The following is a 25,668-nucleotide window of genomic DNA, read 5'->3' as shown; positions in this document are numbered from 1 at the left end:
ACGCTTGTAATCCCCACACTTGGGAGGCAGAGACAGAAGGATTGCGCAGGTTCGAAGCCATCTTCGCTGGCTCAAGAGACCCTGTTTCCAAATAAAAATATATATAGGTCTGGGAGTGTAACCCGGAGGTAGAAGGGTTCCATCCCCAGTACCACCAAAAATAAAAATAAAAAAAGAAAAGAGAGCCAGCCTCAGCTACTTAGTGAGGCCCTTTGCAACTCAGTGAGACCCTGTTTCAAAATAAAGAATAAGCCGGGCGTGGTGGCGCACGCTTGTAATCCCCGCGCTTGGGAGGCAGAGACAGGAGGATCGCGCAGGTTCGAAGCCAGCCGCGCGCGCTGGCTTAGGAGACCCTGTTTCCAAAATGAAAATGTAAAAATAGGTCTGGGAGTGTAGCCCAGAGGTAGAAGGGCTTCCAGGAACCCCAGTACCACAAAAAAATAAAAATAAAAAAAAAAATAAAGAAAGAATAAAAAATAGGGCTTGGGATGTAGATCGGAGGTAGAATGCCCTTGGATTCCATCCCCAGTACCACACACAAAAAAAAAAAAAAAAGTTAAGGGAGGTATTTATGATCCTGTGTGATGTGCAGTGGGTGGTCAATAAATGTTTATTATTATGGTGACACTTCTGATTTTAGCCTATCAATCCCGTAAACTCCCTGAAGGATAGAGGGCAAAGGAAAGATCCGTTTGGTTACTTTTGAGGAATTTGGATTATTTTTATTTTTATTTTACCTTTTTGGTGCTGGGAATCAAACCCAAGGCCTAGTGTGTTGGAGGCAAGCACTCTACTACTAAGCCACATCCCCAGCATTCCCCTGGAATGCTTGCTTAGTGACATAGCAATAAAATTACAGTAAGATTTGGTAGTACTCTGAGAGCCCATTGCTCAGCCTTTTAGGTAAATTGTACACATTTCAAGTGGATATGAAACATTTTACAGTGTAGTTGTGACCTCATTATGGTTCCACACGTAAGAAACTGTGTCCAAACTTTAGTAAATTCAATTTTAGCAGTTTAGGGGCCATTATAATGTAATATTATAATATTAATGTATATTATAGTGTATCTTAGCATATATTATTGTCCTATTTGTACTAATTTCCAACTTAGTATGAGATCTATTCTTGAATATTACTGCTGTTTTTTTCTCTTTATATCAAAAAGAAGTTTCCAGATTGGATTTTTGGGAGATTTTTTAAAGTTGTAGATGCTTTCAACAGTGTAGTAGTTAACTTGGCCAGCTACCTGCGTCTGTGGCCTTGAATAACGAATAGCGTGCTGTCTGTGTTGGAGGGCCTGTCCTGCAGAGCGCTCACAGTGCCCTTCATCCGCACAGGTGTTAGACGGACCTGACAGCCAGTGCGCGGGCGCGCAGCCTGGACCACCACAGGACGACGAGGAGGAAGCTGCAGGCATTCTTCCCCACGTCGCCTCGGATGCGTTCCGGAACTCCTCTCTGGGTGAGCTCACTTCAGGTGAGACGCTGCAGAAAGCTCTTGCTTTCAGCCATGGACATCTGAATGTCGTCTTTGCTTCCAAGAATAAGTCTTTTGGTATCTTTGCTTTTTCCGTTATAAATAGTTGATAAGAATGACCAGTTTAGGAATGGTGGTACTTTTTATTGATCTAAATCCTGTGTTATCTTTGTGTAAATACTCATGTGTGCTTTAGTTGAAAACGTGTTACTTCATCTCTATTTCTCTGTTTTTGAAGCCCTTCAACAGGCACATTTATTAGACAGCACGGGTCACAGCAGGCAGCCTTCTGACAGCAGTATTGATAAGTTTGTGTCGAGAGATGAAGCTGCTGAATCTGGCGATCAAGAAAACAAGGTGAGCACTGCTTGGGCGGGAGCGGTGCAGGAGCCTGGAGCTGCACTGGGCCTCCATGACCGCCCTGCCTGCCCCGTTCACCTCTGGGCTGTTCATTTGTCCTTGAAGTACTCACCGTGACTCCGTTCTTTCCTTCCTCCTTCCTCTCCAGGGTCCACACCAATCCTTAAGAATTGCCAGATTTTGGCCTCTTTTGATGCACCTCCCCTGATACATGTGCCCTGTGCTGAGCGCTGCTTTGTCCGATTTCATGGACAGGTCATTGAACGTTTGTGCGTGGCCTGCCTGATTTGTGTTTTCTTTTTTCAGTACTGGGGATTGAACCCAGAGGCCCTCCACCACGGAGCTACTTTATTTATTTATTTATTTATTTATTTATTTATTTATTTATTTATTTATTTTTGCAGTACTGGGGGTTGAACCCAGGGGCATTCTACCTCTGAGCTATACCTCCACCCCTACTTTTATTCTTTATTTTGAATCTCACTAAGTTGCAGAGGGTTTCACTATGTAGCTGAGGCAGGTCTCAAACCTGTGGTCCTTCTGTCTCAGCCTCGCAAGTACTGGGATTAAAAGTTTGTGCACCACACCTGGCTCTTATTTTTTATTTTAAGACAAAGCCTTGCTTAGTAGCCAAGGCTGGCTTCAAACTTGATTTCCTCTGTCTTAGCCTTGCAAGTAGCTGGGATTACAGGTGTACTTCATCCCACCCAGCTTCTTGCCTGATCTTTTTGACCACTCATTACTTGTGAATGGCTTTGTTTTTGGTCTACTGAGTTATTTAAAAGATTGCTTTTTGCATTGTTAACCTTTTACATGTGAGGGTGCTGTCTTTGCAGTCAAATTCTTCAAGGGCAAGCAGCGTGTTGGTAGTTGAGTGCCCTCTTCACTACCTCCTCAGAACTGTACCCTCTGACAGTTCTGCCGCGTCCCTGTGCCAGCACAGTTCCTTCCAACCTTTGGGCTTCGCCAACTCTTCCCTTTGCCTGAGTGGTTTCTGCTTGTCTTGTTGAAACTGCTCGCATCCCGGCCCTTGAGCTGCCTTTCCTGAATGCCTTCCCGTGTAGTACACCCTGCCAGCGGGTCCCCTGCCTTAATTGGGATGCAGCGTCTCCTCTGCTCATTAGCATCGGTCTCATGTCTGGGCAGACACAGGCATCTCTTGTCCCTGGCACCGGGCTTAAGTGCTGCTCTGGAACCATTTGGTGAATGACCTCAGGAATGAGGGTATCGTCTCTTTGACTATAAGACAAACTATGCTTGTTTCTTGTTCTAGCCTTCCAGAATCAAAGGTGACATAGGTCGGTCTACCGACGACGACTCTGCGCCTCTGGTCCATTGTGTCCGCCTTTTGTCTGCTTCATTTTTGCTAACTGGGGAAAAAAATGGTAAGTGGGGGAGAGCAGGCGCAGAGCTGGGGAGCGCTACGGTTCCTGGGTCGGCTCGGGGCGTCGCCGGCTCACTCCTGGGATTTGCCTGGGGTTTGCTTTCCTCACTGGTGGGGTAGGGAGGAGGCACGGGGCGGAAGTACATTGGGTCCAGTTATTTATTTGAAAAGGCTGAAGGTGGTGCTGTGGTCTCGCTGCAGCGCTGGTTCCAGACAGAGACGTGAGGGTCAGCGTGAAGGCCCTGGCCCTCAGCTGTGTCGGCGCGGCTGTGGCCCTCCATCCAGAGTCTTTCTTCAGCAAATTGTACAAAGTACCTCTTGACACCACAGAATACCCTGGTATGTTCCAAATTCACCTCCTCCCTCAGGTCCTGTCATTGTGTCATCTTTCGTTTTAGAGCAGGGAGTGTTTTGAGTCCTTGTGCCTCTGGGCTCTTTGTAGTTCTCCACAGACCACACACAGCCATGTTCTTGGTTCCATAGCCTCTGTCACACAGACAGTGGAGCTGGGCATGGTGGTGCACGCCTATAATCCCAGTAGTTGGGAGGCTGAGAAGGAGGATCACAGGTTTGAGGCTTGCTTTAGTAACTTAGGGAAGCCCTCAGGAACTTAGCGAGACCTTGTTTCAAAATAAAAAGTAAAATAGGGCTGGGTGTAGCTCAGAGGTAAAATGCCCTTGGTTCAGTTCCCAGTAACAAAAACCTCAAAACAATAGGAAGCAAAACAAATTAGAGCCCTGGGAGCATAAGAGCCATTTACACACATACTGGACTTTTACCTGAAGCACCAACTGCATTGTCAAGATCTTGAGTCACACTGGGCCGGGCCGGCTGGCACGCGCAGAAATGAGTGGGCGCTGGCCGAGGCAGGCTGGGGCACTGCTGGCCCCATCTCCTGTCGCATGCGGTCGTTGCAGTGCAGGAATCCTCTCCCGCCTTCTCTCTTTACTTTCCTGTGAGTGGAGGGGCAGAGCTTGCTTTTAAATTTACATTAGGTTAAGTGTGTAATAGTTTGAACTTTTCTGATCTTTTTTTGAAATGAAATCTTAGAATTTTGATTATTGCCTGACAGCCTGGAATTATATCCAAAAAAAATATCTTGTATTGAGGTGATATCAGCAATATGATGAATCCAGAATCCTTAAATCTCAAAACATTAAAAAAAAATCTTCTGTGGTACTGGGGATTAAACCCAGGCACATTCTACCTCCGAGCTGCACCCCCAGTCCTAATTTTGTTCTTAATTTGAAACAGGGTCTCACTAAATTGCAGAGGCCTCACTAAGCAGCTGAGGCTGGCTGGGAACCTGTGATCCTCCTGTCTCAGCCTCCCAAGTACTGGGATTACAAGTGTGTGTCACCACACCCAGCTTTGGTGGCACTTAAGCTTATTATAGTCAAGTCCTTTACAGATTTGGAAAGACTCCCTTCTTCTCTGTGATTTAGCTTTTATTTAGGGATAGAAAGTTGCTGGTAGGAAACTGTACAGTGGCTGAGCAATTTCTCTCCACAGAGGAGCAGTATGTGTCAGATATCTTGAACTACATTAATCATGGAGACCCTCAGGTCAGAGGCGCCACGGCCATTCTCTGTGGGACCCTCATCTACTCCATCCTCAACAGGTCCCGCTTCCATGTGGGGGACTGGCTGGGCACCATCAGAACCCTGACAGGTAACAGCAGGTTGTCAGTAGTCCTCTAGACAGCACTCTCAAAGTAAGTTTGTGCGAAGAAGCTCATTGCTTGTTCTTCTACTTAGGAAATAGGTTTTCTCTGGTGGACTGCATCCCTCTGCTGCGGAAGACTTTGAAGGATGAGTCTTCTGTTACTTGCAAGTTGGCTTGTACAGCTGTGAGGGTGAGCACGATCCTTTATATAAACTATTCCTTTGATGAGCGGACATTTTACCATTGTTCTAGTTAAAAATGGAGTTTAATGGCTGGGCATGGTGGTGCATGTCCATAATCCTAGTACTTGTCAGGCGGAGACAGGAGGATTGCAGATTTGCAGCTATCCTCAGCAACTTAGTGAGACCCTGTTTCAAAAATAAAAAATAAAATAGGACTGGAGGTGTAGGTCAAAGGCAAAAAACTCTTTGGTTCATTCCCAACACCACACACACACACACACACACACACACACGATGTAAACTATTTCTATGAATATTAATGATTGACATTTAGAGAAGTATCACAGAGATTTAGAGTTTTAAAAATTGCCAGTGATGTTAAGTTTGGTAACCTTTCAATTTATTTTAATTCTCAGAATACTTCTTTGAAATATGTCTTCTTCTAAAGGGTATATTTAGAAGTATACTTTGCTAGCCAGGCATGATTGCACACACCTGTAATCCCAGTACTTGGGAGGTTGAGACAAGAAGATTGCAGGTTTGAGGCCAGCTCTCAGTAACTTAGTGAGACCCTTTTCCAAATAAAATAGGGCTAGGAGTATAGATTGGAGAATGCCCCTGGGTTCAATCCCTGGTGCCATAAAAAAAAAAAAAAAGAAAGAAAGAAAAAAGAAAAGAAAGAAAGAAATATGTCTTTCTATTATTATGTGTAATTTTTTTTAGTTAAAAAAATACTACGGCCCATAGAATGCTAATAGTGAACTACAGGGATAATTTAATCTACCTGTATTTTCTTATCCAGTGGAAGAGCATGTAGAACCTTTATATGCCAAGTGGCTTAGAAGTCACAGTTCTTAGTAAGGCCCTATTTCAAAATAAAGAGTAAAGGGTGTGGGGACGTAGTTTGGAGGTGGAATGCCCTGGGTTCGGTTCCCAGCAGTGCACGCTTGCTCAGCTGTGTGCAAGGTCTCCCTGCTGACCAGCAGCCCATGTCCTGAAATCAGGCGTCAAGGCTGAAATGGAAGAAGAAACAAAGTTATGTGAAAGAAGCCGGGCGTGGTGCGCACGCCTGTAATCCCAGCATTCGGGAGGCTGAGACCGGAGGATCATGGTTCGCAGCCAGCCTCAGCTACTTAGTGAGGCCCTCCGCAACTCAGTGAGACCCTGTTTCAAAATAAAAAATAGGGCAGGGGGTTTAGCTCAGAGGTCAAATGCCCCTGGGTTCCATCCCTAGATCCGCAAAAAAAAAAAAAAAAAAAAAAAAAAAGTTATGTGAAAGAGACACATTTACTTTTAAACTTTAATTCACTGAGATAAAATATATAGGATGACTCTTTCTGAGAGCTGCAGCATCCCTGTTGCAGCTTGGCCACAGAACAGGTGTGCTTGGGCATTTAGCTGCCGAGTGGGCTGACCTGCTGCCTTCTCCCGGCCTTGCTCTCCAGCACTGTGTCATGAGTCTGTGCAGCAGCAGCCACAGTGACTTGGGGCTGCAGCTGCTGGTCGACGTGCTGGCTCTGAGGGACAGTTCCTACTGGCTGGTGAGGACAGAGCTGCTGGAGACTCTTGCAGAGATTGATTTCCGGTAAGTGAATTCAGTCCATTGGTTTTGTGCGGGAAGGTTCAGAAGTTCTGGTTTAGAATTGACTGTCGTAGGGTGACTTGATGCACTTAGTGCTGGCTCTGGTTTCCTGGTGGATTGTTCTGGCCTCCACCCAGTGAGGGCTGAGAGCAGGTTGGGGTCTGCAGTGTGCTCGCCTGTTCTGTGGACACATGAGGTAAATCTGGTGCTCAGCATCTTCTGATGTCATAGATGCATATTTTAAAGAAGAGCCATTTACAGAGTTCTACCTTATTAAGTCTGAAATTGCAAAGGGAACGCGCAGCTTGTTTGAAGCTCATTCGTCTTTCTGTCGTTTGAGGAAGCGCTGCCTCCGAGAACCTCCAGGGTGCTTGGCTGAGCTGCCTTCAGCCTCAAGTCCAAGCCCCCAGGGCACACAAGTCAGCACCGAGTGCTTGCTGAGTGACCGAGTGCCTTCACTGTTGAATGCGTTCTTTTGTAGGCTGGTGAGCTTTTTGGAGGCAAAAGCAGAGAGCTTACACAGAGGCGCTCATCACTATACAGGGGTAAGCAGTTCCTTTTGTGAGCGCTGCCCTCCGCCCCAGAGCCTTCCTAGCCACACGGAGTGTCTCTGCGTGCTGCTCCATTTGTCCATCTGTTTCCCCGTTTGTCCTTAACTTGTGGCTGTGTGGTATGAATTTAAGCCCAGTCCTCTTCAGTTGCTTCTCACCGGCTCTCCAAAACAGCTCACCTAAAACTTGAACAGAGATTCTGTTTATTTGTATTTGCCCACCTCTCTACAGCTGTTAAACCTGCAAGAGCGAGTGCTTCATAGTGTGGTCATCTCCTTGCTGGGGGACGAAGACCCCAGGGTGCGACATGTGGCCGCAGCGTCGTTAGTCAGGTGCTCTCTCTTCAGTACCTCTTTCGGTTGAAGTACACATGGCATGAACATGGGAGGAGTGGGAAGAATGCCAAGGATTTAAGCACGTTTCCTTGAGCTCAATGTTAGCAGTTCTGCTGCTATCAGAATCCCCCCAAATTATTCTGTACCCCAAGAATCTAAAGGGCAATGAAAAGAAAAGGAATCCCTCATTGTAAAAGGAAGGTACTTGCATTTTTCAAACTTTGGAATGAGACTAATACTAAGAAGAAACAGAGCTCCCTTTCAGTTTGGCGTACGAGGCAAATGGGGCAGACGGGTTTGTGTTTAGCTGCCGGAGGGAGGGTGGCGGCGCGGGTGAGTGCCATGTGCCTTCTGAGTATATTGGCCTTCCTCTCACGGTAGGCTAGTCCCAAGGCTGTTTTATAAATGTGACCAAGGACAGGCTGACCCAGTAGTGGCTGTGGCACGAGATCAAAGCAGTGTCTACCTGAAACTCCTCATGCACGAGACGCAGCCTCCGTCCCACTTCTCTGTCAGCACCATCACCAGGTACGCACCCCCTTCACGCCTTCTTAAGGGCTTGACCTTAAAATCCTGTGTTCCGAAAAACAAAAGGCTTTGGAGCAGGGTGTGTGAGCAAGTGGTCTTCCTCTGATAGGATGTTGGTCTTTTCAGGATTTACCCAGCACCCTGGGCTGAAGCCCTGTGTTTGTTACAGAGCTGCTACACTGTTGGCCTTGTGGTGCGCCATTTCATTCCATGTTCTGACCACAGTTTTTTGTGTGGCTCTCACTTATCTGAAAACATAACACACTAAAATTCTCACTTACCAGTGTCCCCTCTGAAGCAGGTGCCTTCTGCCCCTCCTGTTACAGGTCTTAGGCGGGTGGCTAGTGCCCAGGGCCTGCGCTGTTGGAGGCGGCCCTCATGCAGTGGTGTGCAGCCACATAGACCCCAGGTGACCCAGGCGCACGGAGCAGAAACCTGCCGTGCAGGTACTGGTTCTTTAGAAAGCTAGCTTACCACAAAGACTGTGGGAGTGATAGAGAGACTGTCGTGCTTTTTAACTCTCTGCATTTTAGAAATTGGTTTTATCTGATACTCTCTTTTTTTTGCAGTTATTTCTAAATAAATACATTTTCTATGTAAAGACCACTTACACGCACATATGGATATGTGTTGGTTTTTTTGGTCTGTTCCGGTAATCCCAGTACCTGGGAGGAGGATTGCAGGTTTGAGCCCAGTCATGGCAACTTAGTGAGGTTCTGTTTCAAAATAAAAATGTCTGGGGATATAGCTTGTGGTAGAGTATCCCTGGGTTTAGTCCCCATTACACACACACACACACACACACACACACACACACACACACACACCCAAATAAACAAAAAACTATGGAGATAGTTTGTAGACTGTCTTACTATTTCCCCTGAGGAATGTCTTTTGGTAATCTCAGAAATGGTATTCTCTTTGAAAAGATTTGGCATAAATATTTCTTAGAGATAAGTAGAAAACTGGTATTTTCTTCTTAAAGACTTGGCATAAACATTTCTCCAGTGTTTGTGTTTCGCTGTCAGGAATTTGATGAGCTTAGAGTAGATGACCATTTCTGAGTGCCGTTTCTGAAGATAAATATGCAGGTGCTTGCAGAGCTGACTCTCATGAGGCATAGAAACTGGTTACTAGCTCCGGCTTTGCGACTTCTCTCCCACCTCGCCTTCAGCTGGCGTCTGGACTTGTGGCTGGGTTGGTTCCTGGATAGCAGACCCAGTCCCGCTGTGCAGCTCTGTTTCCCGCTTAGCTGCCTACTCTGCTAGCATCTATGTGAGAAGATAAATCTATTTTCCGTGGTGTTGTTGAGTGTCTGTGGAGAAGACACCGTGAGCGATGAGTGGGCGAGCCCCACCCGGACTTCAGTAAACAGTTGTGGAGTGAGAACTTGTGGGTAGACCTGGACAGGTGCATGTGCGGAGTAAGGAAGTGCATTGGGGACTCAGTGGAGCCCCGGGTTTTTCCTGTTGGAAGTGGGTTTGCTTTGGCTGCTTCCAGCAGGGGACGGCAGGGATGGCCCCAGGGCTACAGGGTGCCTGGGAGGAGGAGAGGGAGTGCACTCAGCCTCCCTGTCCCCAGTAACGGCCAGGTGTCTTTGCAGTCTCCCTTTAACTTAAAAGTCAAGACTGCTTTGCCTTCTTCCGGCCTTTGTTTTAATTTCATTTTAGTGTTTTTGCTGTGCTGTTGATTGAACCCAGGGCCTTGTATATGCTGGGAAGTGCTCTACCTGAGCACTACATCCCCAGCCCAAGATTTAAATTTGAAACTTTTAAGCACCATTTGATTTTGAAAAATGCTGTACACTTAAAGAGTCGGTTTTAAGTCTCTATTTTTCTTAACAGAATCTACAGAGGCTATAGCTTACTACCAAGCATAACTGACGTCACTATGGAAAATAACCTCTCGAGAGTTATTGCCTCCGTTTCCCACGAACTCATCACGTCGACCACGCGGGCACTCACGGTGTGTCTCTCCTGGCTGGGCCAAGGATGCTTTCCAGTGGCCCTGTGTCGTGGTGGTGCGGTCTGGGCAAGCCTCAACATCTGTGGGTGTGCTGAGGGGTTGTGCTTTTGTCAACCATCTTGCCTTAGTCCAACAGGAACAGTAAGGATTGCTTTAAAAAAAATTGTTGCCGGGTGTGGTGGCGCACGCTTGTAATCCCTGCGCTTGGGAGGCGGAGACAGGAGGATCTCACGGGTTTGAAGCCAGCCCCGCTGGCTTAAGAGACCCTGTTTCAAGCCGGGCGTGGTGGTGCACGCTTGTAATCCCAGCATTCGGGAGGCTGAGACCTGGAGGATCGCGGTTCGTGGACAGCCTCAGCTACTTAGTGAGGCCCTCTGCAACTCAGTGAGACCCGGTTTCAAAATAAATAATAAAAATAGGACAGGGGGTGTAGCTTGGAGGTCAAATGCCCCTGGGTTTCATCCCCAGACCCACACAAAAAAAAGAGAGACTCTGTTTCCAAATTAACAAAAAAGTATAAAGTAGGTCTGGGAGTGTAGCCCTAAGGTAGAAGGGCTTCCAGGAACCCCAGTACCACTAAAAAAAAAAAAAAAAAAAAAAAGATGAATTTGCCCTGTAGTAGGACAGATATCTATGGTTATTACAGATCTCAATGTCTTTCATTGTTCATGGTTTTTGTATAGGGCTAGGCCCTTTCTGGTGACGGGTGTGACTTTTTAAATTTCTTTTTCCGGTAGTTTGGATGCTGTGAAGCTTTGTGTCTTCTTTCAACGGCCTTTCCAGTTTGCATCTGGAGTTTAGGTTGGCACTGTGGGTATGTATGTTCTTCAGCATATAGTTGTCTGCAAATACACGATACAAGCATAGTTACTGGGATATCTTTCTTTTTATGTTTTGTTTTATCTATTTGGCTTTTTGGAAAAATATCTGATAGGACCCTTGTTTTGTGTGAATACTACTGAAAAAAGCGGTAAGGAAATACTGAATTAGTTGTAATTCTGACAAATGCCAAATTCTCTTCAGCATCAATGGGGATTTCAGAGTGTAACCTGTGGATTCATTTAAGGGAATTTTCATGTGTTGGCAAAAGACTTTTCTAGTTGGCTTGATTCTTTCTACAGTTCCTCTTATGTATTAAAAATCAAGGCTGGGCCAAGTGGAGCATGCCTGTAACCCTCGGTACTGGGGAGGTTGAGGCAGGAGGTTAGCAAGTTTGAGGCTAGCTTAGGTAACTTAGTCAGATCCTATCTCAAAATAAAAAGGGCTTGAGATATGGGATGTAGTTCAGTGGTAGGCGTTTGTGGATTCTTTCCTTAGTACTGTTAAAAAAAAAAAAAGGCAGATCTAGCACATGAAATTCTGATGCTCTCCAAAGGTGTACTTCAGGAACTCTTGTACTTTGACTAGTAGTTTTCATTTAAAAACCCTTTCCTCCAGTAGCTGGCCTGCTAGGGGGAGCAGCTCCGTGCCTCTGCAGCGCGAGGAAGGAGCCTTCACAGTGACTCACCTCCTGCTGTGCAGGTCTCTTGTGTGTCAGGGTCTTGCCAGATGACACTGGCTTGGGTGGCTGCATTCCTGACCTCGAGTGACCACTCTCCTGTCCACACACAACCAGCTCAGCTCCAGCTCTAGTCACAGGTGCAGCACTAGACTTCACTTCTGAGCAGCTTTGGTATTTTGCTAAACCAAAACACAGGGAAAGTTAAAAGATGAATTTGTGAAAATAAACGTTTAGTTCCAACACTTTTAATCATCTCTACCACCTGGTTTGATTTCATTCCTCAAATGATTTTCATGGAGCTGTGATTTACAGGAAGAATGTTAGTTGTTTAACAATAGTGAAATGAATTTCTGAGCTGTAATAAAATGTCTTGTGATAGTGCTTCCTCCTGTGTGAGAGAAAGAGCCAGACTGTTTGTAGGAACCTTTTCCATAGTTTGACCTTGCAAGTGTCCACTTCCAGGGTGCCGCCACTGAGTGTCTCAGATGAGTCCAGGAAGAGCTGTACGGTTGGCATGGCCACCATGATCCTCACCCTGCTCTCCTCGGCCTGGTTCCCACTGGATCTCTCAGCTCATCAAGATGCCTTGATTTTGGCTGGAAACTTGCTCGCAGGTACTGGTACTGGGGACACTGCAGAGCTTTGGTGCTTGATTCTTTACAAGGGGTGATGATGACGAGCACACGAGGGAAAAGTAATAGGAGCCACCGCTAGGGACAGCGTGCTCCTCATTTCAAGTTGTACTCTATGGGCACCATGTGCCAGGCACCATCTCAGGACCTAGGGCCATGAGGAAGTATGTGTGGGGCTCCATTGTCAGGATTGGCGGGGGACACACATGCATGAACAGCAGCAGCACAGAGTGACTCTCCTTTGGGGAGCCTTCTGGGCCGGCAGCCCATGCGAGGCAGGGAGACGTGGGAGCTGTGTGACTCCAGGGGTGCAAGGCACATGGCTGTCATGTGAGGACGGGATGGAAAGGGAGACCGAGGAGGACAGCAGGTCCCTTGAAACTGGTTGGGAGGGCTCACCGGTCTCCTGTTCTGTTTGTACCGGGAGGCTGTTGGCGAGTGAAAGGGACCAGGGGTCAGATTCATGCTTTGGAAAGATCACTCAGCCAGGGGGAGCTCAATTAAGAGACTGATGTCAAAGTTCAGGAGACGAAGCCGAGGTAGTGGCTTGGGATGGAAGGAAGAGGCTGCAAGGGGTTGGAGGAGGAGCACCACACCTGATCTCTGCGCCCATGGGCTCACATCCCGGGCCGCTGTCTCATGACAGCGCTCATGGGGACTCAGGTTGGGAGGGGTGAAAGGTCACTTCATGTTCACTTGGGGTGTGCCGAGCATCAGGCACAGGAGTCCAGCAGACCGTCAGCCTAGATGCGGCATGCCTCTCGTCACATTGGAGGTGGGGGGTAACGTGTGTGCCTGTGTCACAGCCAGCGCCCCCAAATCTCTGAGAAGCTCATGGACCTCGGAAGAAGAGGGCAGCCCAGCCGGCGGCAGGCAGGAGGAGGTGTGGCCCGCCCTGGGGGACCGTGCCCTGGTGCCCATGGTGGAGCAGCTCTTTTCTCACCTGCTGAAGGTGATCAATATCTGTGCCCACGTCCTGGATGACGTGGCTCCCGGGCCAGCAATCAAGGTAACGTCTTCTCGAGTGCCCTGGCTTGGCGGTCTGCCCTTCCTTACCCTGCACTTGCACCCCAATAGGACAGTCCGTGTCAGCATTTGGGATCTGTGTTGGGCCTTTGGTGTTACCTGCCAGTTACTGTTGCTGTCAAGAAGGAGCTGCCCTGCCATGCTGCAGGCTCTCAGTGCAGCCGGGGTAGCTCGGGATAAGGTGCTGTGTCTGCGCCTCCCTTCTCTCTCCTGTAGCCGGGGCAGACAGTTTGGCTTTCCTGTGAATGAATTACTGTAAAATAGAGTCCACCTCAAAACAGTTGTTAATCTACGTGTACAGTGAATTCGTGGTAGACCCGCCCACTTCCTTCTGATTGTTCTTCCATGTGTCTTCTGTCTGTACACCTCCCCGGCCTCTTGCTCTTCTTAGCATGCTGTCTGCCCTCCTTGGCTACAGGCTGTCTTTGACCTCTGCCATTGTTCTGGCATAAACTGCTAGAGGATCTTGTTTGCACCCTGCACTGACCTTTTTAGAAATAGTGTTACTGAGCTAATTCGTATGCCATGCAATTCATGTGTACATGTGCATGCGTGTTTGGTACTGCACACTGAGCCCAGAGTCTTCTATACACCCCCAGTCTTTTCACTTCTTTATTTTGAGATGGGGTCTCGCTATAGATGTGTGCGGCCATTGCCAGTCAATTTTAGAAACCCAAAAGGAGTCCTGTCCAGTAGCTCTCACTCCCAAACCTTTCATGCCCCAGTTCCGGGCAGCCACTCGCCTGCCTTGTGTCTCTGGGCATGCCTCTGGGCACTCCTGGGTGGACTCGTGCGCTCACTGGCCCCGTGACAGGCTTCCCCATGGGCACATGATAGGGGCAGCAGCCTCTCAGCTGCCCTCTGTGGCCCTCCCCCGTGACTCCAGCCCCTCCAGCTGTCGCCATTTGTCCTCCGCACCTTCTCTCCAAAGGAGGCTTCGCTTACTGTGGCTGTTTTGGTCGGGTGGGGCTCCTGCATGGCCTCGGTGGCTCGTAAGCAGCGGAGTTCATTCCTCATAGTTGTGGGGACTGGGAAGGCCGAGAGGAAGGTGCCGCAGGTTTGGTCACTGCTGAGGGCCTGCTTTCTCAGGGAGAGCCTCCTCCTCACGGTGTCCTCATGTGGTGCTCATGAAGGCTGGGTGGGACTCGAGGTCCTCGTCCCTGTCCGTCCCGTATCCCCCGGGCTGTGTATTGGAAGGAGCAAGAGTGGTGTTAGCTTATGCTCTGCCGCTCACCAGCTGTGTCCTCCAGTGAGTCACTTTGCCTCGAGACCCCTCCCCTCACCTGAAGTCACTTTGTGCCCCATTCCCGATCGCCTGCTCTGGGAGGGGCGGGCCCTTCGACTCCCAAGGGCCCCTTCCTCTCAACCCACTCACCATGCACCGGCTGTACCTGCTTCCCGCGAACGGTTGTCATGTGGGTGAAAGGTGACCCAGGTGCGGTGTCCAAGTGCGTTCAGTGAGCAAAGTGAATGGCTGCTCTCGGCTTTTCAGTACCTGATAAAGTCATGCTGTCGTTTTTGTTTGTTTGTTTTTAGTGGCACTGGGATTCCTGGAAGCCCTTCTACCTCCAGGCTACATTCCCAGACCCATTTTTATATTCTTATTTGGAAACAGGGTCCCTTAAGCCTGTGAGGCTGGCTTCGAACCTGCGTGATCCTCCTGTCTCCGCCTCCCAAGCGCGGGGATTACAAGCGTGCGCCACCACGCCTGGCACGCTGTAGTTTTTATACTGGTTATATTTTCACCATGTTTTGTTTTTTACTTTAGGCAGCCCTGCCTTCTCTAACAACCCCCCCCTCTCTGAGTCCCATTCGACGGAAGGGAAAGGAGAAGGAAGCAGGAGAACAAGCCTCTGCTCCGATGAGCCCCAAGAAAAGCAGCGAGGCCAGCGCGGGTAGGGGCGGCGCAGGGCCCGCTGGGCTGGGGAGGGGGTTGCCTGTGTCCTGTGCAGTGGAGCATGAGGCCTGCTCGCCTGTCTGTGCACAGGGCCACCAAACTCACAGCGGGAGGGACTTCCTAGTGTGATGTCAGATGGGAATGATGCACTGCCATGTCTGCAGACCACCTGTGGCCCTGAGCATCCGTGCTGGGCTGAGGTGCTGCCCATGACCTTTCCAGACGTGTTCATGTCTCCTATGTGTTGGCTTGTTGGGCTAATGCCAGTGATGTCTGGGGCACTGGGTGCAGGGAGGTTTCTGGGTTGGGCAGTGGTTGTTGGCAAACCAATGCCTTACAAGAAAACAAGTCTCCGAGCCGGGCGCGGTGGTGCACACTTGTTATCCCAGCATTGGGGAGGCTGAGACAGGAGGATGGCCGTTTGCGGACAGCCTCAGCTACTTAGTAAGGCCCTCTGCAACTCAGTGAGACCCTGTTTTAAAATAAAGAATAAAAAATTGGGCAGGGAGTATAGCTCAGAGGTCAAATGCCACTGGGTTCCGTCCCCAGACCCGCAAAAAAAAAAAAAAAGCAAGAAAACAAGTCGCCAGAACAGCAAATGGCATCGTACCACTGCTGCTCTGTTATTTTGTAGGTCTCAGTTTCTGTTGTATCTTAGTTTCTTGTTATTTTTTACTAACCAAAAAGGAAAGCTTGGATTTGTTTCTACTAGAATACTTGTAGAAGTCATGAATAGGGCTGGTGATGCAGCTCAGTGCTCGCAGGCATGAGGCCCTGTGCTCAGTCCCAGTACCACACAGAAAAAGTCATTATTGCCAGTCATCGCTTTTCGACTCTGCAGATTTCCCCTTTTCATCTCAATTTTTATTTTTTGGGTATTTTTAAAGCCTCTCGACAATCTGATACCTCAGGGCCAGTCACAGCAAGTAAATCATCTTCATTGGGGAGTTTCTACCATCTCCCTTCATACCTCAAATTGCACGATGTCCTGAAAGCCACTCATGCCAACTACAAGGTACCAACTCTGCTTCTTTTGTAAACGTGTGTGCACCTCTGCACGCTTTTAATGGATTGTGGATGTTTTCTTCTGACTCCAAGAATGTATAAACATATGTGTATGTGTATTTGAGATATAAGTTACAATTAGAGTTGTACTCACAGCTGAGTCTCATCACGGTGACATCTCGTTCTTATTCTTTCATCCTGACCCATCCTCTGAGTTTGTAAAATAAGGGAATCACTGTATAATTTAATGAAGCTGAGTCCTTTAGAAAAATTTTAACACATTATAATCTGATTTGATATTTTGTGGTAGCCAGACTGACCATATCTGAAATCCATAATAGTTTCTCTCAGGGATCCCAATGGATATGGACTTTATATTTTATATTTCTTGATATATATCAGATACTGGTTAGAAGGGGCTATTTTAGGCAATTTTATTCTTTTAATCTCTGTGAGCTTTCTGCCTGACAAACACTTCAGAGAAGGAAGACTATTTGGGCTTATAGTTTCAGACATTCAGTTTATCATCAGCTGGCTCTAAGGCAGAAACTGAAGCAGCCAGGCATGGTGGAGGGTGCCCTTGTCATCCCGGTAGCCAGAAGCAGAAAGCAGGAAGAGGGCAACAGGGCCCTAGACAGTGCCCAAGGCCACACCCCAAGTGACCCAGCTCCCGGGGCAGGACCCCCTGGACCTTGCTGCATTGGTGAGGTGGTTTCAACCCAGAAGCTTTTAGCGTGTGTATGTGGGGGCCTTCCAAACCCAGACCATCACAAGGGCACTTAGCGGCTTTTTCTCATTATGGCATAAAGTTGGGGATTTTCTTTTAGCAGGGTCAGCATAACTTGGAATGTGTCTTTGAAAGAGAACAGTTTGTGTAGCTGTCTGGAAGAGCAGTTTCCTTTCCGAGCTTTTCCCCCAAATGCCAAAGCCAGTGAGCAGACAGATGCCCTGGGTGGAGGGCTGTACGAGGGGAGCGTCTTGCCCCAGGGAAGGTGTGTGTGTTGTTGAAGACCAGCCCATCAGTGCCTGTGACCTGAGCGCTCTCCTCCCTCTTGCAAGGTCACCTTGGATCTTCAGAGCAGCACTGAGAAGTTCGGGGGCTTCCTGCGCTCTGCCTTGGACGTTCTCTCTCAGATCCTAGAGCTGGCGACGCTGCAGGACATTGGCAAGGTGTGTGTTCTTTTCTGTCTTCTCCTTACACTGTGGCAGGCATACCCGTGTGCACCGCTGCGCCAGGGCGCCTCAGGATGGGCCCTGGGTTTTGTTTTTCTCTCTCAGGATTACTGTCCTTCATTGTCTTGTCTGATGGCAGTGTCTTGAGAAGTGTAATTTCAAATCTTTTTTTTTTTTTTTTTTAATGATACTGAGGATTGAACTCAGGAGCATTCTACCTCTAAGCTACACCTCTAGCCCTTCTTTTTATTCTTTATCTTGAAACAGGGTCTCACTGAGTTGTAGAGGGCCTCACTAAGTAGCTGAGGCTGTCCTTGATCCTCTGACCCTCCTGTCTCAGCCTCCCGACTACTGGGATTACGAGAGTGTGCCACCACATCCAGCTAGTTAAAAATCTTTTGTCTCTTTTAAAAAAAAAATTGCTTCAGGCAGGTGGGGAAATTGATCTGCCTCACCTTATTTTGTCCATAAGTAGAGGTCTTTCTGTATCATACTGGATAGTAATATCTGACAGGGCCATGGCTCTCTCTTGCCCTGAAGCTCTCAGAGGGCCAGAATGGCACCCTTTCTCACTATAGGCATTCTGTGCATGTTAACAGAGTCGGTCCTTAGACAAAGTGTGATGCAAAAGCTTCTAGTTGTAATTCTTCAGGGAGCATTTATGGCGCTACCTGCGCTCAGCTAGGAAAAGCAAAAAGCACCACAGAACAGATTCAGCCCTAGAAAATATGATCTTGAACATTGAGAATCTAATCGGAATGTATCACGATTTAAAAAATAAATGGTTCTTGGGTATAAGAAATCTATAGCCATCTATTGCTTCTTAATACAGGAAACTATATCTCACAAGGAAAAATGCGTGTCAGCTCTGGTGGCTCTGGTTTTCATTCACTAATAGGGCAGCTCGTGTACCTGGGCTACGAGGAAGTGTTCTGTCAGTCTGTGGCCTGAATTAGTGGTGACTTTAGAATCAGCACTCTTCCCTCTTGATTTATTTTTTGGTGGGACTGGGGTTCCTGGAAACCCTTCTGTTTCCAGGCTACACTCCCAGACGTATTTTTATATTTTTTTTATTTGGAAACAGGGTCTCTTAAGCCAGCAAGGCTGGCTTCGAACCAGTGTGATCCTCCTGTTTCTGCCTCCCAAGCACGGGGATTACAAGCATGAACCACCACTCTCCCCTCTTGATTTCTTAAGAGAATCTTGGTGCCTCAAACCTCACCTTTCATGATGGGGTAGAAACGGCATGTTTGCATATTGCTTTGAGAACTTCAAGGGCTCATGTGTAGTCAGCTATACAGTAGTGTACCTACAGCATGCGGTGTTCAGCTGAACATATTTAGGGTCTCCACAAATGCAGGGCTTTTGACTCCTTTGCACATTTCTGAATTCCTGCTTTGAAGACAGGATTGGATGCAGAGTAGACAGTAGATACTGGACATCTATTTATTGGATGAAAGAATGAAAGAACGGATAGGTAAGTGCATGAGAGAACATTTTCATATATCTGCTTTGGATTTCAGGACTTTTAGCTAAATCTGTTCAAGATGATAAGTTGAAAAACTTGCTCTGATTTTCCTCTGGTGTTGATACAATTTGTTTGTTTTATTTTTTGTTGTTGTGCTGGGGATTGAACTCAGGGGCGTTCTACCTCCAAGCTACACTCCCAACCTTATTATTATTTTTGTGTGTGTGTGTCTGGGGATTGAACCCAGGAACATTCTATCTCCAAGCTACACCCCTGCCCTATATTTTATTCTTTATTTTGAAACAGGGTCTCACTGATTTGCAGAGCATCACTAAGTACCTGAGGCTGCCCGTGAACTGCGATCCTCCAGTCTCAGCCTCCTGAATGCTGGGATTACAAGCGTGTGCCACCACACCCGGCCCTGCCCTATATTTTGAAACAGAGTCTCACTAAGTTGTAGAGGGCCTTACTAAGTAGCTGAGGCTGTCTGTGAACCTTCAGTGTTCCTGTCTCAGCCTCCCGAGTACTGGGATTACAAGCTTGCACCACCATGCCCAACTTGGTATTGATATACTTTGAATGGAAGCTATCTTTGTCTTTGATTTCTGCCTAGGTTTCACAGCTATAATGGGTTATCTGAGTCACTAATGTCTTATTGTTCTCTCCACAGTGTGTGGAAGAGATCCTTGGATACCTGAAATCCTGCTTTAGCCGAGAACCGATGATGGCGACTGTTTGTGTTCAGCAGGTGAGAGCACTTCCTGCTCTTCTCAGCAAGCCCTCCAGGCCTGGTGACCAAACAAATGTTGCTTCCCCCTTGGAAGCTGGTGCTGGTGGTGTGATCAGCAGGAAGGGCTAGGTGATCTGAGTTATGATGCAGATGTGGGTTCCCTGTGGGGGCAGAGGGCATTGGAAGCTACACTGGACTCTTGCTGCTTTACCCTGGTCTTAGTGCCTGGAGAGTCTCTTCAGAATGCCCAGTCTTCTTAGACCCACAGGGAAACCGAACTCCGATTGGAAGGTCCAGGGGCTCACAGCTAAAATTTCACATTGTGATTTCTGTTGGCTTTGCTGCTTGTGCAGGAGGGTCTTGAGCCTTGCTTGTGCTGTGTTAAGTCGATGTTGATGCCTCAATGCCTCCACTTTAGCTGTTGAAGACTCTCTTTGGGACAAACTTGGCCTCCCAGTTTGATGGCTTATCCTCCAACCCCAGCAAGTCTCAAGGCCGCGCACAGCGTCTTGGCTCTTCCAGCTTGCGGCCAGGCTTATATCACTACTGCTTCATGGCCCCATACACCCACTTCACACAGGCCTTGGCTGACGCCAGCCTGAGGAACATGGTGCAGACGGAGCAGGAACCTGACACCTCAGGGTAAGTCCTGGCAGACTGTCGAAAGACGAGTGGGGATGCGTTGTAAAAGGATTAAAACATAAGAACCAGTTAGTTCTTAAAGTATAAGAACTGTCCACAGCGCTCAACAGAGTCAAGGAAATGTGGTCAAAGAAGGGCCTGGCTGGAGGACTTGCCGTCCAGGAGGTAACATTCAGGAGAAGAGGAACCTGACCAGCTCTGAGTTCCAGAGGCTCAGCCCAGCGCCGGGGCACACAGCAGACTCACATACCACACAGTTCACTCTCTTGTGCTCATAAGTCACACTTTCTTCCAAGTGTATCTGCAGACCCCCTCCCAAAGGGCATAGTGCTGGTGCTCGGAGGTATTGAAAAATACCTGGAGAGCTGGGTGTGGTGGCGCACGCTTGTGATCCCAGCATTTGGGAGGCTGAGACCGGAAGATCCCGGTTCGCAGCCAGCCTCAGCTACTTAGTGAGGCCCTTCCAACTCAGTGAGACCCTGTTTCAAAATAAAGAATAAGCCAGGTGTGGTGGTGCACATTTGTAATCCCAATATTTGGGAGGCTGAGACCAGAGGATCGCGGTTTGCGGCCAGCCTCAGCTACTTAGTGAGGCCCTTTGCAACTCAGTGAGACCCTGTTTCAAAATAAAGAATAAGCCAGGGGTGGTGGCGCACGCTTGTAATCCCAGTATTTGGGAGGCTGAGACGGAGGATCGCGGTTCACAGACAGCCTTAGCTACTTAGTGAGGCCCTTGACAATTTAGTGAGACCCTGTTTCAAAAATAAAGAATAAAAAATAGGGCTGGGGATGTCACTTGGAGGTAGAATGTCAGTACTGCAAAATAAATAAATAAATAAATAAATAAATAAATAAATACTAGAAAACTCTTGGATGGAGTCCTTTGTGTTTTATAAGCTTTAGAGCTGAAAGTCCCCTTCCACATGAACTTAGTTTGTCTTTGGCCGTACTTCCTACCTGTGACATGTTCTGGTTGCATGGACAGGGAATTGGGTTGAACTGGAGTATTGCTGAGTGCAAAGGAGATTACTGAAGGATATTCTTTGCTCCCTTTCTTTCTTATTGGGCAGATGGTTTGATGTACTCCAAAAAGTGTCCACCCAATTGAAGACAAATCTCACAAGTGTCGCGAAGAACCGGGCAGATAAGGTGAGTGTGGCTTCAGTGACGATGGTGCGGGTGGTGCCCAGGGCTAGGAGTGCACCCAGCCCCAGGCCTTCCCGCCCTCGGACAGTCCTGGAACTTCTGGCTGAAGCTCACTGCGGGTTCTTTCTCTTCTTACAGAATGCTATCCACAATCACATTCGCTTATTTGAGCCTCTTGTTATCAAAGCTCTAAAGCAGTACACCACAACGACGTCTGTGCAGTTACAGAAGCGAGTTTTGGATCTGCTGGCGCAGCTGGTTCAGCTACGGGTCAATTACTGTCTTCTGGATTCCGATCAGGTTCGTCACTTTGACCTGAGTAAAAATTGTGCTGGAAAGACCCAGCATCTGCCTTAAAGAAGTGTGAGGCTGATTTGCCCTGTCAGTTGCTGCTGCTTATCGGTGTCATGATCTGGTGGGTGCAAAAAGCTTGAGCGTATCTGGGCCCCTGGGCCCGACTGCACAAGTCTGCGTCATGCTGGCGTAGGGCCAGCCTCACAGTCTGCATCGAGCTCTAGCAGGGCTAGCCTTACGATGCTGCCACAGGTTTTCTCCAGTTAGCCACCTGCTTCCCTCCTCCAGAGTCAGTTTGAAGCCTAGCGTGGTGGCGCATGCCTGTAATTATGATACCTGGGGAACTGAGACAGGAGGACCATGGGTTTAAGGCCAGCCATAACAATAGAGTGAGACCCTGTTTTGAAATAAAAAATGAAAAAGAGCAGGGAGTAGGTCAGAGGAGGGTTCAATCCCCAAAATAAAAAGGGTACGGTATAGATTGGAGGAGGGTTCAATCCACAGTGCAAAAAAACCAAAAAACCAAACAAAAAAACCAAAGAAACTTTTATTTTTGATTTTGGTACTGGAAATTGAACCTAGAGGCTTTCTACCTCCCAACTACACCCCCAGCCTGATTTTATTTCTTATTTGGAAACAAGGTCTCACTAAGTTTTTGAGCTCCTCACTGAGTTAACCAGGCTGGTTTTGAACCTGTGATCTTCCTGTCTCAGCCTTCCAAGTACTGGGATTATAGGCATGGGCCACCATGCCTGGCTAGAAAAGTTTGAATTAATTATTTACTTACTTTATTTTTGTGATACTAGGGTTCTGGAACTCAGGGGCATTCTGCCTCCGAGCTACACTCCCAGTCCTATAGTTTAGTCTTTTTATGTCTTGAAACAGTCTCACTGAGTTGCAAAGCGCCTCTCTAAGTAGCTGAGGCTGTCCATGAACCATGATCTTCTGGTCTCCACCTTCCAAATGCTGGGATTACAAGCATGCCCACCACACCTGGCTAAAAAGTTTGAATTTAATTAAGATTTGTTACTGAGTGTGGTGGTACAGCCCATAATCCCAGCTACTCAGGAGGTTAAGGCAAGAGGATCACAAGTTCAAGGCCAGCCTGGGCACCTTAGTTAAGACCCTGTCTTGAAATAGCAAAAGGACTGGGGATATAGCTTAGTGGTAGAGCACCCCTTTGTCCAGTCCCAGTAGTGCCAAAAAGGAGGGGCTATTGTTTGGAGTACATTTTTGCAAAATCCAATGACTTTTTTTTTTTTTTTTTTTTTTTTGCAGTACTGCAGATGGAACCCAGGGGCATTGTATCTCTGAGCTATACCCCTAGCCTTATTTTTTAGTATTTTATTCTATTTTATTTTATTTGGTGGTACTGGGGGTGGAACCCAGAGGCTTTCTATCTCCGGGCTATACTTCTAGACCTATTTTATATTTTATTTGGAAACAGGGTCTCACTAAGTTGCTGAGAGCCTCACTAAGCAGCTGAGGTTGGCTTTGAACCTGTGCGATCCTCCTGTCTCAGCTTCCCAAGCGCTGGGATTACAAGCGTGCGCCACCACGCCCAGCCTAGTATTTTTATTTTTTGAAACAAGGTTTCACTGAGTTGTGAAGGGCCTTGTTAAGTAGCTGAGGCTGTCCTTGAACCATGACCCTCCGGTCTCTACCTTTGGAATGCCCGGATTACAAGCCCAGCTCAATGACTTTGACTTTTTAAAAAAGTATATTATCAATTATGACCAGCTCAATGACTTTGACTTTTTAAAAAAGTATATTATCAATTATGACCAGCTCAATGACTTTGACTTTTTAAAAAAGTATATTATCAATTATGACCTGAAATTTTAAGCAATCTAAAAAATTACCTTGCTTCTTTAGAAAGGAATGCAAGCTGGGAGGCTGGTCACTGAGACGTGCACTCCTAGCCCCTGTACGGAAGCCGTGACGTTGTATGAGGATTTGCGGCCTCTTCTTCCTGCAGTTACTGTGGGCAGGCAGTTCTGGCTAGTCATGTTTCTTTGCATGCAAAGGTCATTTGCAGTGCAGATCCTTTTCAACCTTTGCTAAGATACCAATGCCTTTAAGTCATCAAAGTTTGACCATCATTTTGGGGCTATGATCTTGGCCTACTTTTCTATGTGAGACAGGAAATTTTTTGAGATAGAAATACTATATAATTCTGCATTTCTTCTTAGACACACATATCTTTAGGTTTTATCAGCCTCTTTATTTACCTTAAAGAGTATTTCTGCGAGTCTGAGACAGGGGGATCATAGGTTCGAGGCCAGTGAATGGTAACTTAGTGAGATCCTGTTTCAAAGTAAAAAACTAAATAGGGCTGGGGGAGTAGCTCAGAGATAGAATACTCCTGGGTTCAATATCCAATATATAAAAAAAAGTTTGTTCCTATTAATGTGAGGAAGCTCCTCCAGGATCTTCATGATATGACTCTCTTGCAGTAGGGTTGGGGTGGGCCTGACTAGTGAACCCGCAGTGGGCGGGGCTTGTCTTGACCTGACCTTCCTTCTTTCATCCAAAGTTTCTGGAGGTTACTGTGACTGCATCCCCTTGTGGCCCTTCATTCATCCATGCCTCTGACAGTGGAGGCTTCCTGGGAGCAGGAGACTGAGAAGGGTTGCTGGGGAGGGCGGGACCGCTGAGAACAAAGGAGCACCCCAAAGCAGGCCAGAGCAGTGTGCCTTCTAGAGGCCGCATCAAAGTGCCCTGCTCCTTTTCCTCCCTATTTCCCACTTCTGGCTCAGTGTAGAAGCTGGTGTTCTGCAACCACAACAGACTGTGGACTTGTCAGGCAGACTTGATTGCCTTGGCAGATTTTGTTACATAGTTATGGAGCCTTCTCTCCAAAATGGAGTCTTTTTTTTTTTTTTACTTCCCTGTATTCCTAAAATCTCCATCTGATACTTAGACACTGAGAGAGGCCAGCCTCGAGATTGTCACGTGTACGCCGTCCTTGCCGTCAGCAGGGCCTCACCCGGGCGGAGCCGGCCTCATGTCACAGTGCTCTTAGCTCGCTGCCCTCGCTGTAGAGTTCTGTCTTCTTGTCCCAAGACTCCGGCCTGTGGCTTATTCTGCTTGACTTTGATCAATCAGTGCCTTTCCTCCAGTTTGTAGAATTCAGCGCAGGGACAGTTTATGAACATGAATAGAAGACTGGAGCAGACCCAGCAGCAGCTGCACATTGGTGTCATGCCCAGGAGGGCCTCGGAGGGCTTTGGGTGTGAGTTTCGTGCCTGGTCTGTGGGAGCTCCATATTAGTCAAGAGAGCCGAGGACAGTCGCGGGACTTCCTGAATGTTGGGCATCTGGGCATCTGCTCCATGTGCCACTTACAGAACATACAGTCTCCTAGATATGATTCTGGATGAAACATGGTGTCTCCTGGAAGTTATTTTTTGTTTTCCAGTGGGGTTTTATCTTGTGTTTATTAAACTTGTCTGTGACAACATTTCTGGAAGTGTTGTGCATTTATCTCAGCTGACTTCATAGTAGGTTACAGTTCTTGATTACAGACAAGTTTATCCGCTATCAGGAAACTTGTTAAAAATTTATATAGATAAGCAGGAAGAAAAGAACCCTAATCTTTTCATTTTAATCCTGTTATTGATGTGGAATGTTTCTTTTTCTCCCCTAGGTGTTCATTGGATTTGTGTTGAAACAGTTTGAGTACATTGAAGTGGGCCAGTTCAGGTAATTGCATTGTGCTATCTTAGAGTTCTTCCCTTTCTTTTGTACTGACGTGTAAATTTAGATTGTTAAGGTGAATGTTTACTCTAAAGTACTGTTAGACACCTTGGCTGGTTATGGTTTTGTTTTTTTTTCCCCTAATGGAAATCTTGAGTAATATGCTGGCCATTTTTATTCTCTTGGAAATTAATGAAAAACTTTTTCAAGATTTGTTTAGAAGCAGTTCTGGGCGTGATAATTACATACGTTGTTGGTTTCATCTCACATTTTAAAGCATTTAATGCTGATGACAGGTTGCCAGGTGACATCTTGACTGGTGGAGCACTGCCTCTCCTAGGTGAGGTTTTTATTGAAAGTAACCATTACGTACTTATTGTCCACAAACTGCTGCTTAGCAGACATCTCAGAGTGCCTGGACAGG

General features: G+C 47.3%; 1 protein-coding gene across 1 annotated transcript in view; it reads left to right on the top strand.

The window, feature by feature from the left end:
- HTT (huntingtin) overlaps nt 1-25,668 on the top strand; it is a gene marked incomplete at both ends in the record, with an annotated part of 126,838 nt that overhangs the window by 51,319 nt on the left and 49,851 nt on the right. The window contains 22 exons of the mRNA XM_080697081.1: nt 1,342-1,465; nt 1,719-1,837; nt 3,114-3,225; nt 3,426-3,563; nt 4,737-4,895; nt 4,982-5,079; nt 6,517-6,656; nt 7,135-7,198; nt 7,436-7,536; nt 7,921-8,067; nt 9,912-10,032; nt 10,770-10,846; nt 11,996-12,147; nt 12,972-13,174; nt 14,960-15,086; nt 15,976-16,103; nt 17,153-17,263; nt 19,405-19,482; nt 19,883-20,106; nt 21,177-21,255; nt 21,391-21,552; nt 25,195-25,250. Coding sequence (XP_080553207.1) covers nt 1,342-1,465; nt 1,719-1,837; nt 3,114-3,225; nt 3,426-3,563; nt 4,737-4,895; nt 4,982-5,079; nt 6,517-6,656; nt 7,135-7,198; nt 7,436-7,536; nt 7,921-8,067; nt 9,912-10,032; nt 10,770-10,846; nt 11,996-12,147; nt 12,972-13,174; nt 14,960-15,086; nt 15,976-16,103; nt 17,153-17,263; nt 19,405-19,482; nt 19,883-20,106; nt 21,177-21,255; nt 21,391-21,552; nt 25,195-25,250 — 2,720 coding nt within the window. The remainder of the gene's footprint in view (nt 1-1,341; nt 1,466-1,718; nt 1,838-3,113; nt 3,226-3,425; nt 3,564-4,736; nt 4,896-4,981; nt 5,080-6,516; nt 6,657-7,134; nt 7,199-7,435; nt 7,537-7,920; nt 8,068-9,911; nt 10,033-10,769; nt 10,847-11,995; nt 12,148-12,971; nt 13,175-14,959; nt 15,087-15,975; nt 16,104-17,152; nt 17,264-19,404; nt 19,483-19,882; nt 20,107-21,176; nt 21,256-21,390; nt 21,553-25,194; nt 25,251-25,668) is intronic.

Source organism: Muscardinus avellanarius (assembly GCF_963383645.1).
Source record: "Muscardinus avellanarius genome assembly, chromosome: 6".
Classification (NCBI taxonomy): domain Eukaryota; kingdom Metazoa; phylum Chordata; class Mammalia; order Rodentia; family Gliridae; genus Muscardinus; species Muscardinus avellanarius.
This window is presented reverse-complemented; position numbering and strand designations above follow the sequence as displayed.